We start from the raw sequence: 12,941 nt of genomic DNA, 5'->3' as shown, positions 1-12,941 counted from the left end.
TGAGAGATTCGCTACTACTAGGGTTCGCCCGAAGGTGGCAGCCATTTATTGACTTCTTCGCAGAGGAGTAAGCGTCAGCGGGGGGGCGGGGGGGGGGGGGGGGGGGGGGGGGCTGGCGGCTAGGGTAGAGTAGGGGGATATTGAGGCAGGTCCGTGCATGAACAGCGCCGTGGTTTGCAGTATGTAATTTGCGTCTTGACTTCTTTTTTTGTTTGTACTGTACAATGTCATTTTTTCTTTCTGCTTAAAATACCTCAATAAAATTGTTTGTTAAAAAAAAAGTAAATCAACCATTCTTGAACACCAGCTGATTCTGTACAGTGGGTCGCACTCTCGCCTCTGAGTCAGGAGGTGGGGGGTTTGAATCTCCTCTCCAGAGACTTGAGCCCCCATAGTCCACTCTCCCGGTGTCAGTATTGAGGGAGTGTTGTCCTGTCAGAGGGACCATCTTTAGTGTGAGACATTAACCGTGCCGCCCCTTTAAAATATGCCCCTCCTTCAAAACTGACAGAGGGCCTCAAGAAGGTGCAAGAAAGCTTCACAAGGATGATAGCAGGACTGAGTGTTTAAATTACATGATAGCTTGAATAGGTTGGGGATATTTTCTCTGGGAAAAAGAAGGCTGAGGACTGACCTGAGAGAGACTTTAATGGGTGTGATTGGATTGACATAATCAACTCATCACTGTGATTGCAGGATGGAAATTCAGAACTGACAATTTTATTTGTCACAGAAAATCCTTCATCTCAAACTATAAATCTCTGTCTCCCAGAGACTCCCTCCTCCCTATTGACTGTAACACTAATTCATCCCACTATCCTCCTCCTGCTTTTCACCCAATTCTCCTCCCCTGAAGATGCTGACTATGGGGTTCAGTTTCACTCGCCCCTGTTGTCGTCCTCGATATGTCACCCAGGTGCCTAAATCTTTACACCTGAAGTTAACAAACTGTTTTGCTAAGGGGGACATCACAATGAAATCCAGTGACTATCCACATGTACTTTTCCTGCAGTCCAGATGTGGAGGTGTTGTGGGGCAGGGTTGATGAGTTGGATATCCCGCCTCCCCCGAGTCTGTCTGTGTATTTCTAACGGTTGTGTGAGATTGGTGACGGTTACTAATGGCGATGACATTACCCATAATCCGTTGCAGTTCAGAAAGCACTCTTTCTGTCACATTGAGGGAGTCTGTGTCGGGGCCGTGGTGTGGGGTCGGGGAGGGGGTATCACTCTGGTGGCATCATCAATAATGTCACATGAACCAGTGACTCCGCAGGTGTCTCTGCAACTTGTGATTCAGAGGCCGGTCTGGGATCCTCAGTTAGGGTTATCAGAGGCCAGTGTGTATCCAGGGTTAGGGTTGCTGTTGGTTTAAGGTTGTGTTTAAGGTTAGAGTCATATTTGGCATTAGTATATATTCGGTTTGAGGGTTTGGGTTATAAGGAGTTAATGTTAGGTTATGGTTCGGATTTGTTTATGCTTGTATGGTTATAGGCGATTCGGGGTTAGGGTTTGGATTATAAAGAGTTAGGGTTAGTTGATAATCAGTGTTTGTTTTAAGAATTTTTATGATCAGTGGATACTTCAGGTGATGAGTGATTAAAGTGAATGGATATTTACAGTAGTGATAGTGGGCATTCACAGTTAAAGTTATTGAGGATGTTAGTTAATTTTAATTAATAATAATCTTTATTGCCACAAGGAGGCTCACATTAACACTGCAATGAGGGCAGCACAGTAGCATAGTGGTTAGCATAATGGCTTCACAGCTCCAGGGTCCCAGGTTCGATTCCCGGCTTGGGTCACTGTCTGTGCGGAGTCTGCATGTTCTCCCCGTGTGTGCATGGGTTTCCTCCGGGTGCTCCGGTTTCCTCCCACAGTCCAAAGATGTGCAGGTTTGGTGGATTGGCCATACTAAATTGCCCTTAGTGTTGGGTAGGGTTACTGGGTTGTAGGGTGGAGGTGTGGGCTTGGGTAGGGTGCTCTTTCCAAGAGCCAGTACAGACTCGATGGGTCAAATGGCCTCCTTCTGCACTGTAAATTCAATGAAATGAAGTTACTATGAAAAGCCCCTAGTCACCACATTCTGGCGCCTGTTCGGGTAAACTGAGGGAGAATTCAGAATGGCCAATTCACCTAACAAGCACATATTTTGCGCATTGTGGGAGGAAACCGAAGTACCCGGAGGAAACCCACGCAGATACAGGGAGAACGTGCAGACTCCACACAGGCAGTGACCCAAAATGGAATCGAACCTGGCACCCTGGAGCTGTGAAGTAACAGTGCTACCCATTGTGGTTGTTATGATTAGGTTAAGAGTATTCGGTGTTATGATTTGGATTATTAGAGGTTAGGATTAGTGTTGTTAAGGTTAGTGCTATTATGGGTTCAGGTGATTTTGGGTTATCAGAAAGCATTGAGCTTATGGTTTTGGGGACTGAGAGTCAGAAACTGTGATTGACAACATCCAACATCACTCTATGTTGTTTCCCCTGTCATTGTTAACCATCCTTTTCACCAACAATATGTATATAAGAACCATACGTGCTGTAAATATTGAACATAAAGTGTTACTGTGTGTCAATTGAAAATGCGAATAAAAATATTTTTTATAAAAAACAACCATTTTTACAATATGTGACTTCTAACTAATCAGTTTCCTCAAAGCCTAATCCTAATCACGGAGAGTCACAACTTGTATCTATTGAATGTCTTTAACCAGTAAATGTTTCAAGAGAAATTAAAACACCCAGTAGTTAACTGAAAGAGCTAAACCACAAGGCTTAATGTCTTTAAACAAAATCAAATTTTAATGTGATTTTTTAAAAAAGCACATAATGAAACACTACATTTTGTAATTACATAAGTTGTAAAGTCCGAACTGTATTGTCGTTCGACCGAAGAGATTCTTTACACATTGTGAGATCTTGAAGGTTTGTTTACTTTTTCAGGGATTAACCCAAAGGTATGCCACAGCCCTCTGGAATACACATCATTTTCTTCTCAATATTTCAGCAACTCTTCTCAGGCCCAACGATTCGTCCACATCTTTCCATTAGCTTTTGGTAAATTGAGCCTCCAATGCTTGATGTCTCTGGATTACTCAGCACAAGATTGAGCCTCACTGCCTTGTTGTGACTTTGGGCAGACAGATTTCTTTTTCCAACCAGCGCCCAGATCTTCTTCACTCCTCATTTCAAGCTCACTGTTGAAGCTGATTGCTTCCACAACCAGAGAAACCAACTGTGCCGGTCACTGTAGGTTTCTTCATCTAGCTCCAAGCTAGGTAAACCTTCCAGCTTTTTTTCCCCTCACGAAATCCAAGGAAACTTGAAAATACAGTAGACCAAATCTTCAATTGCCTTCTGTGAGAAATGCCCAGATAAATCCAACAAAAGAACCTCCCAAACCCTACAACCCACCTTCATGGCAATGTGATATGTTCATAGAGGTTCCAAACACAAAAGCAAAGTAAATATGATTTACCTTCAAAGCAACCTTTCATTCTATGATCCACATTAAATATGAATTAGATTTTCACAACAACTCTCAAAGAGAATAAGTGGGCTGGAAGCAAACTTATGAGATCAACCAGTCCAGCAGGAATGAACCGTCCCACTTCTATTAGCTGTCAGATTGAACATGATCCAGTGATGGGAGTGAGAAACAACAGAAATAACAGCAAAATTCGAACCCTGTAATCACTGGTGAGCTTGCTCAGGTCTCAGTTCAGATAACCGACTGAATCTCTACCCACACAGGGAGCTGGAGAATTGTCTCTCCCCAGTGTGAACTCGTTGGTATGTCAGCAGACTGGATGACCAGGTTAATCCCTGCCCCCACACATAGGCAACTGGTCAAGAACCTCTCCCCGGTGTGAACTCACGGATGTGTTAGCAGATTGTACGAACTGTTGCTAACACAATTATATCTTTGTTTTTCAAACAAGGTGAAGAAGCAGTGCACAATATTTTAGATGTGGCCTCGCCAAGGCCCTGCGCTGCTTCCATTCCCCTTCTACTAGCAAACCAACGTTTTGTGATTCCTGTACCAGGACACCCAGATCTCTCTGTACCACTTAGTATTGCAATCTCACTCCATTTAAATAGGATGCTGTTTCTCTACTCCTCTTGCCAAAGTGAAAAAGTTCATATTCTCTCACATTATATTCCATCTGCATTTTCCCCCACACACTTAACCTGCCTGCATCTTTTTGTAGATATAGCATCATAGAATTTACAGTGCAGAAGGAGGCCATTCGGCCCATCAAGGCTGCACTGGCCCTCCGAAAGAGCACCTACTTATCCCCACCCTTCCACCCTATCCTTCTAACCGTTCTAACCAAGCAGTTAAACTGGGACTCACTAACATCTCATCTGAAAGATGGTACCTCCAGCAGAGCAGCACTACCGCAGTGCTGCACTGCAGTATCAGCCCTGAGTTTTGTTCTACAGTCCTGAATGGGAAGATGAGCTCAGAACTTTGGAACTCAAGAGGTAGGAGAATTACCCACTGAGTTCTGACTGACAGTGAAGGTGAAGAGGACTGGGAGGAGGTATGTGTGGAGCATCAAAACCATCGCAGACCAGGTGGGCCGAATGGCCTGTTTCTTTGATGTCCATTCTATGTCATTTCAACCAGTGGAACATTTCAGACACGGAATGATCAATTTCATATTAAGGATTGTTTGGGTGTAATGCTGAAAGCAAACTTTTTTTGTAAAATAATTTCAGCTGAGTTGCCCTGAATGAATGAGGAGAGATCACAGGCAGCAGTTCTTAAAGAGACAGCAGTTCTGAAAGAGACACCTATCACCCAGAAAATCTGCACTCAACTGATCCCACATCAATGATATCACGCAGGTTGTTCAATCCAAATCTGGTTTATTTGACCTAAATCGAGAATATTAAACTCCAGTCCAGTTCCAGTCCTGTAACTTCAGCAGAATGAAACTCCAAGTGGCAGACTGAATATGGTTTGGTCCTGAATAGCAGCAACAACAGTAAAATCCTTCTCCCTCTCAAATGTTTGTTCCCCACACACTCCCTCTTCCTTGTTGATTTTGACACTGATTCATCCGAATATCCTCCTCCTGCTTTTCCCCAATTCTCCTCCCCTGAAGGTGCTGACTCCCTGGTTCAGTTTCACTCTCATCTATTGCCCTGCCCAATGTGTCACCCAGGTGTTTAAATCTTTACACCTGAAGTTAACAAATTGTTTTCGAGGGGGAACCTCATAATCAAATCCAGTGAATTCATTTTCATTTCATTTCAGTGACTACCGACATGTGCTTTGTGTCAGGGTGGGGTCACTGCGTCTCCCCCTCCTCTCCCCTCCCCTCCCGCCCCTTTCCATCCCAGTCCCAGGAGTTTGGAGGCTGGGATCCGGGTGAGAAATGGCAGCCGTAATTCCCACAACCCCCCGCGCTGGAGAAACCGCTCGACCGCTGCGCGGGCAGCCTGGAACTGCGCATGTCCAAGGGTGATGTAAAATGGCGCATGTGCAGGAATGGACCTTTTACATTGGCCAAATGGTCGGCGCATCTGGAGGTAAATGTGCTTCCAGTGCCACATGACTTCCGTTGCCCATTGTTCTTTGGCGGCGCGGAGCCAATAGCAAGCTTTGACAGACCGGAAGGACATTGGCTCTCCAGCCTATCAGAGCGCGGGCATTGTGTGAATGAAGATTAAGCTTCACACAGTCAGAACCCTCCTCCTGTCTCCAATATCTGTGAGTAAAACACTTTATTTTCACCCCCTTTCCATTTCTTTTCTCATTCTGGCATTCAACTGTGGCCTTGCAGGAACATTCTGCTGTATCTTAACCAACTGAAACATCTATTAGATATATTTGTATTTTGATGGGGGAAGAGCTAACTGGTGGCGATTTAACCTGAGAATCACCACACCTCAGGCGAGGGGCAAAGTTGAGAAGGTGGGCCCTTCATGAATAACCTCAGCCAGCACAGGAATTTAACCACCTCTGTATCACAAACCAACTGTCCAGCCAACAGATCGAAACAAAATATCTAAACATGTATCAGTCTGGCAGCCTACATGAAGATTTTCAGTCTGTGTCCAGGACTGGAAGCAGAAGCATGGATCTGTTAATCAGCCTGAATCAGCATCTTCAGGAGAATTGGGAGGGGTAATACCAGAGTGAGAATGGAGGGAGAGTGCGTGGGGCGGACTTTACAGCTTCTGGGGAATGAGAAAGAGGAAAGAATGTTCCATAGAAACTAGAATTGTCTGTTCTGAATTTCTATCCTGCACTGACAGTAATGAATTTTGAAACTCTTTTTACAGGATACTTCAAGGGGAGGATTTACAGGCAGGAAACGAAGACGAAATATCACATCAAGATCTGACTGTCACTCAATTTTTCGGGTCCTGAAAATCATCAGTCTTTGAATATAGGAGAAATATTTGACTGTTCTGACAAAGGGTCATCTGGACTCAAAACGTTAGCTCTTTTCTCTCCCTACAGATGCTGCCAGACCTGCTGAGATTTTCCAGCATTTTCTCTTTGGTTTTTGGCTGTTCTGTGTTCTTCAAAAGATTTTAAACATTCGTGTGACTGGAAAAGCAACAGGACACACACACACACACCCGAGTGAGAGTGTTCCAGCTTTAACCATTTACACAGCTTGAAAAAAACATTATCATATGGAGCCACATTTGTTCGGTGCGTGAAGACTTCATTTGATGGTCTAACATGGGGAGACACAAGGACACCTGCACCATGGAGAAACCATGGAAATGTGGAGAATGTGGGAAGGGATTCATATCCCCATCGAAGCTGGAAATTCATCGACGTAGCCACACCGGGGAGAGACCATTCACCTGCTCTGACTGTGGGAAGGCATTCACTCAGTTATCTAGCATGCTGATGCACCAGCGAGTTCACACCGGGGAGAGACCATTCACTTGCTCAGAGTGTGGGAGGGGTTTTGCTCAATTATCCAAACTGCAGAGGCACCAACAAATTCACACCAGGGAGAGACCGTTCACCTGCACTGAGTGTGGGAAGGGATTCAGAGATTTATCCACCTTGTTGGCCCACCAGCGAGTTCACACTGGGGAGAAGCCGTTTACCTGTTCTGACTGTGGGAAGGGATTTACTTATTTATGCAACCTGCTGACACACCAGCGAGTTCACACTGAGGAGAGACCATTCAGCTGCTCTCACTGCACAAAAAGGTTTAGAACGTCATCTAACCTGCTGGAACATCAGCGAGCTCACACTGGGGAGAGGCCATTCACCTGCTCTGACTGTGGGCAGGGGTTTACCCGGTCATCCAAACTGCAGAGACACCAACAGATTCACACTGGGGAGAGACCATTCACCTGCGGTGATTGTGGGAAGAGATTCAGAGATTCATCTGCACTGCTGACACACCAGCGAGTTCACACTGGAGAGAGACCGTTCACCTGCTCTGAGTGTGGGAAACTATTCCGAGATTCATCCAACCTGATGAGACACCAGCGAGCTCATTCTGGGGAGAGACCGTTCACCTGCTCTGAGTGTGAAAAGGGATTCACTCAATTTTCACACCTGCTGAGACACCAGCGAGTTCACCAGTGATTACAGAGGTTGGATTCTGCTGTTATTGCTGCTGTTGATCACACCCAGGACTGAACCCTGTTCATTCTGACACTTGGTGAAGTGGGAGGTTCGGAGGGTTTCTTCCTGCTGGACTGGCCGGTCTCACAACTTGGCTTCCAGTGGGCTGATGCTCTTTGAGCCTGGGAGAGAACATTTCCACTGAAATGATCCACAAAAGCTGATAAAGGATATTTATTTTATCCTGGACAGTAAATAGTGTTTTTCCTACCACAGTTGAATCTAAAATAAATATATTTGTCTCTGTTCCATTGAGTCTGCAGCACAGGGCAAGGCCAGTCGGCTCAATTGGTCTCTTAGTATTCATGCTCCACATGAAAAGACAGCACGGGTGAGTACGGTAGCATAGTGGTTAGCACAATTACTTCACAGCTCCAGGGTCCCAGGTTTGATTCCCGGCTGGGTCACTGTCTGTGCGGAGTCTGCACGTTCTCCCCCTGTGTGCGTGGGTTTCCTCCGGGTGCTCCGGTTTCCTCCCACAGTCCAAAGATGTGCAGGTTAGGTGGATTGGCCATGATAAATTGTCCTTAGTGTCCAAAATTGCCCTTAGTGTTGATTGACTGGGGTTACTGAGTTATGGGAATAGGGCGGTGTGGGCTTGGGTGGGATGCTCTTTCCAAGAGCCGGTGCAGACTCGGTGGGCCGAATGGCCTCCTTCTGCACTGTAAATTCTATGATTCTATGAACCTCCACCCATCCCTCTTCATCTCCTCCATCAGCATATCCTTCTATTCCTTTCTCCCTCATGTATTTCTAGCTTCCCCTTCAATGTATTCATGCTGTTCACCTCAACCACTCGCTGAGTAAAGAGGTTTCTCATTGAAATCCCTATTGGATTATTGAACCCCTTCATCATCTTAAAGACTTCCATCAGGTCACCCTTCAGTCTTCTCTTTTCTAGAGAAAGGTAGCTCCAGCCTTTCCTGAGGGTTAAATGCTCTCAGTTCTGGTATTATTCTTGTGAATCTTTGGTGTACCTTCTCCAGTGCCTCGATTTCCTTTTACTATCTGTGGGCTCCATATTTGAGGAAAGATGTGATATTCTCAGAGAGGATGCGGAGGAGATTTACGAGAATGGCACCAGGGATGAGGGACTTCAGTGAGTTGGAAAGACTGGAGCAGCTGAAATTGTTCTCTTTAGATTTGAGTCATGAGGACAGAGTAGGAGGCCATTCAGTCCATTGATTCCCTGTTGGCTCTGGAGCCAGCGAGTCAGTCTCATTGCCCCGTTCTAACCCTGTAGCCCTGCAAGTTCATTTCTCTCAAATGTCAATCCAATTTCCGTTTTAAATCCTCCCTTGTCTTCATTTCCAACCCCCTCACAGGCAGCGAGTTCCAGGTCATTACCATTCGCTTCATCAAAATATCCCCCCTCCCCACCACCTCCCAGCATTAATCTCTTACCTGAGACCTGAAATCTGGCCCTTCTATTCCTTTCTCTCTCATGTATGTATCTAGCTTCCCCTTCAATGTATTCATGGTGTTCACCTCAACCACTCGCTGTGGTAGCGAGTTCCACATTCTCACCACTCACTGGATAAAGAGGTTTCTCATTGAAATCCCTATTGGATTATTGAACCCCTTCATAATCTTAAAGACTTCCATCAGGTCACCCTTCAGCCGTCTCTTTTCTTGAGAAAAGCAGCCCCAGTCTTTCCTGAGGGCAGCACGGTAGCATAGTGGTTAGTACAGTTGCTTCACAACTCCAGGGTCCAAGGTTCGAGTCCCGGCTTGGGTCACTGTCTGTGTGGAGTCTGCACATCCTCCCCGTGTGGGCGTGGGTTTCCTCCGGGTGCTCCGGTTTCCTCCCACAGTCCAAAGATGTGCAGGTTAGGTGGATTGGCCATGCTAAATTGCCCCTAGTGAGGTTACTGGGTTAGGGTGATGGACTGGAGGAGGCGTGTGCTTGAGTGGGGTGCTCTTTCCAAGGGCCTGTGCACTCGATGAGCCGAATGGCCTCCTTCTGCACTGCAAATTATATGATCTATACATACATGATATGATCTGAGGGTGAAATGCTCTCAGTTCTGGTATTATTCTTGTGAATCTTTGTTGCAACTTCTCCAGTGCCTCTATTTTTCTAAATGGAGATGACAAATGTTGACAGTGCTCCCAGTGACCCTGGTTCTAAACAAGTTGAACATAACCTCCCTGCTTTTCAAATCTATTTCTCTAGATTGGAACCCTTTTGATAACCCTATACCCCCTCATCCTTGTCCCATCAGCGAATGGGAACAGCTTTTCTTTATCCGTCTTACCTAAACCTGTCATAATCTTGTCCACCTCTCTCAAATCTCCCCTTGACCTCCTTTGCTCCAAGGTGAACAATCCCAGCCTGACATGAACAAACAAACAGAATATGTTAATAACTGGGATCGGACGGGACTGTTTAATTTCTGTTTTAAAGATACTGGGAATATTGTTCTGGACAATAAATGAATTGGAATATTTACCTTGGGTGTGAGTGAATGGAATCAATCTGGTATCCTCCTACGTTCTATTCATAACAGGGCAGATAAGACAGCCAGACACTCCCTTTGATCTTTTCATCAGCGTATCTGAGAGTTAAGAATATGTGACATGATTTTGGGATACCGGTGTGGGTGTGCAGATGTGATTTGTTACATGTGAAAAATAACAAGCCTAAATTCATGGTGAAATGGACTGAAGACTGGGTCCCAAACACACACAGCTACTGGAGACACAGCAGGAGATGAAATGGTTAATGTGGCCAGGGGATTGAGGCACCATTGTGACATCATCAAGACATTGACACACTCCAGAGAGAAACTGACTTTAAAACAATCAGGATAGAATTAAACACACTGGACATGGTCAAAGTGGGAGTGAAATTAAAGCGATGATGGGATAAGGAAGGACTTGGGAGAAATAATACTGAGTAAGAACTGTCCACAAAGAGAGAGCTGGAGAATCTTGTACATCCATGCTTGATCTGTTGCTTGAAGCATCTGTCCTAATGTGCCAGTGACCTAGAACTCACGGTGTTCCTTCAGGAGAAGAAAATATCAAGTAGATGTTACCCCAGGCGGAGCCAGAACAGAACTGGAAAATAATGCGTCAGAGAGAGTGTTCTCCTCCCCCTCTAGGTGTGGACTCTAAGAATCCTGGGGGACTCCCTACTTCAGGTTTTCTTGCTAATTAGCGAACATTAAATTAAATTCTATGACTGGCTGGATTTATTATGAATTTGATTGTTACACTTCTCCTGTTTTTATTCCTGTTGTGATTACGCTCTGGGTAAGGATGGTTGACAGGTGACAGGATGGGAAATTGTGGTTTGGGTCTTCACTGACCAAATGTTTTATTGATCCGAAAGGTGTAATAAGGACCAAACTCCAACTGAAATAGAGCAGAGCTGAGAACAGACGACTTGCTGTGTGGGAAGAGGGAGATCAACAGCTCCCAGAGGACAGAGAAAACAAGAGTGCCTGGAATCCTAGACAACACCTGGCTGTCAAGGCCACCATGTTTTCACTGCTTGGCATGGGAATGCTGACTCCCTGTACCGGGGACGGAGCGTGGGGAAGACAATTGTTTGAGAGTTGGACGTGGCTTGGGTGGGTACAGATGGTTCAATGACAGGCTTTGTAATTGGTCTGTTCAAATATTAGTTCGGCAATGATTGGGTTAAATCAGTCTCCATAGACTTTGTGATGTAATAAAGTATAAGAAGGGACTCCCTGGGCACAGAGGTTTGTTGAGGTTTTACACATTCCACTGACTGGGACCATGGCATCTGGGGCAGAGCAGGGAGCATTTACCTGGAGATGGTGCTTCTACCCAGAGTGTAATGGGAATGCTGCTGCACTTTGATATTACTGCTCAGACATTAACATGTGTTAGCTCTTATTTATACTGAATAAAATCTAACCACGGTCACCAATAAAGGTTATGTGAATAATTTCAGAGTTTGGGGAAGCGGGTGTTAAGGATCAAAACATTCAAATTAGGAGGAGTAGGCCATTCGGCCCCTCAAGCCTACTCCACCATTCAATAAAATCAGGGCTGATCTGATTGTGGTCCCAACTCCACTTTCCTTCCTCCACCCTTTCTCTCCCATGTCAATCAAGAATTTATCAAACTCAGCCTTAAAACGTATTCACTGCCCCTCCACTCTCTGGGGAAGAGAGATCCACAGACCCACGGCCCTCAGAACAAATATCCTCATCAGCATCTTAAATGGGAAACCCCTTGGGCTGGATTCTCCGCCTTGCCAGCAGTGCACCCATGCTGGGGATTTCCTGGTGGCATGGGGCTGCCCACAATGGGAAACCCCATTGACCGGCTGGTGAGATGGAGAATCCCGCAGCCAGCGGGGCGCACTGCACCAGAAAACAAAATCACAGCCCGGTTTTTAAACAGTGTCCCCGAGCTCTAGTCTCTGCCACAAGGGGAAACATCCTCCCATCATTCTCTCTGTCAATTCCACTCAGGACCTCGTGTTTCAATAAGATCATCTCTCATTCTTCTCAACAGCAATGGATACAGTCCAAACCTGTCAAACCTTTCCTCAGAGGATAACCCCCTCATTCAATGAATCCGGGGAGTCAACCTCTAAATTGTTTCTAATGCAACTATCTCATTTCTGAAATAAGGAGACCCAAACTGTATACAGTGCTCTAAATATGGTCTCTCCAAGGCCCTGTACAACTGCAGCAAAACATCCCAACTTTTATGTTCCAGTCCCCTTGCAATAAACAACAATATTCCATTGTGCTTCCCAATCACTGGCTGTACCTGCAAACTAATTTACTGAGATTCCTGTATCAGGACACCCAGATCCCTCTGTACGTCACAGTTCTGAAATCTTTCTCCATTTCTATAATATGCTGTTTTATTTAATCCTTCCTGCCAAAGTGGACAAGTTCATGTTTTTCCACGTTATGCTCCATCCGTAACATTTTTGTCCATTCACTTAACCTATTTGTTGTCCTTTGCAGACTCCTTAAGTCCACGTCACAAATTACTTTCTGGCCTATCTTTGTGTCATCAGCAAATTTCGTTGTCAAGGACGTCACGGTGGTGCAGTGGTTAGCACTGCTGCCTCACAGCTCTGAGGACCCGGGTTTGATCCAGGCCGGGTCACTGTCCTTGTGGAGTTTGCACATTATCCCCGTAATTGCGTGAGTCTCACCCCCACAACCCAAAGATGTGCAGGGTAGGTGAACTGGCCACACTAAACTGCCCCTTAAGTGGAAAAAATAAGAGAATTGGGTACTTTAACTTTATTTTTTTTTTAAATTAGCCGCCACGCATTCGATTCCATCATCCAACTCATTATAACTAGAAACAATACTA

General features: G+C 45.4%; 2 protein-coding genes across 3 annotated transcripts in view; one reads left to right on the top strand and one right to left on the bottom strand.

Annotated features, from left to right (window-relative positions):
• LOC140422076 (uncharacterized) overlaps window positions 1-12,941 on the bottom strand; it is a 329,884-nt gene that overhangs the window by 236,830 nt on the left and 80,113 nt on the right. The gene's annotated exons all lie outside the window — the stretch shown is intronic.
• On the top strand, window positions 5,680-11,466 carry LOC140422086 (uncharacterized). Of its 2 annotated transcripts, XM_072507098.1 has the most exons (3): window positions 5,680-5,729; window positions 6,305-7,591; window positions 10,960-11,466. In XM_072507098.1, exon 2 carries the CDS (start codon window positions 6,714-6,716, stop codon window positions 7,581-7,583), a length of 870 nt encoding a protein of 289 aa, XP_072363199.1. In that variant the 5' UTR covers window positions 5,680-5,729; window positions 6,305-6,713; the 3' UTR covers window positions 7,584-7,591; window positions 10,960-11,466. The 2 variants fall into 2 exon arrangements, with proteins under 2 accessions (XP_072363199.1, XP_072363198.1); XM_072507097.1 differs by lacking the exon at window positions 10,960-11,466 and having other exon boundaries at window positions 6,305-7,633.

Source organism: Scyliorhinus torazame, chromosome 5, assembly GCF_047496885.1.
Source record: "Scyliorhinus torazame isolate Kashiwa2021f chromosome 5, sScyTor2.1, whole genome shotgun sequence".
Taxonomy (NCBI): Eukaryota; Metazoa; Chordata; class Chondrichthyes; order Carcharhiniformes; family Scyliorhinidae; genus Scyliorhinus; species Scyliorhinus torazame.
This window is presented reverse-complemented; position numbering and strand designations above follow the sequence as displayed.

Bases quoted from the DNA above. Each gene is read 5' to 3' on its own strand.
- LOC140422086 (XM_072507098.1), top strand. From the start codon at position 6,714: ATGGGGAGACACAAGGACACCTGCACCATGGAGAAACCATGGAAATGT.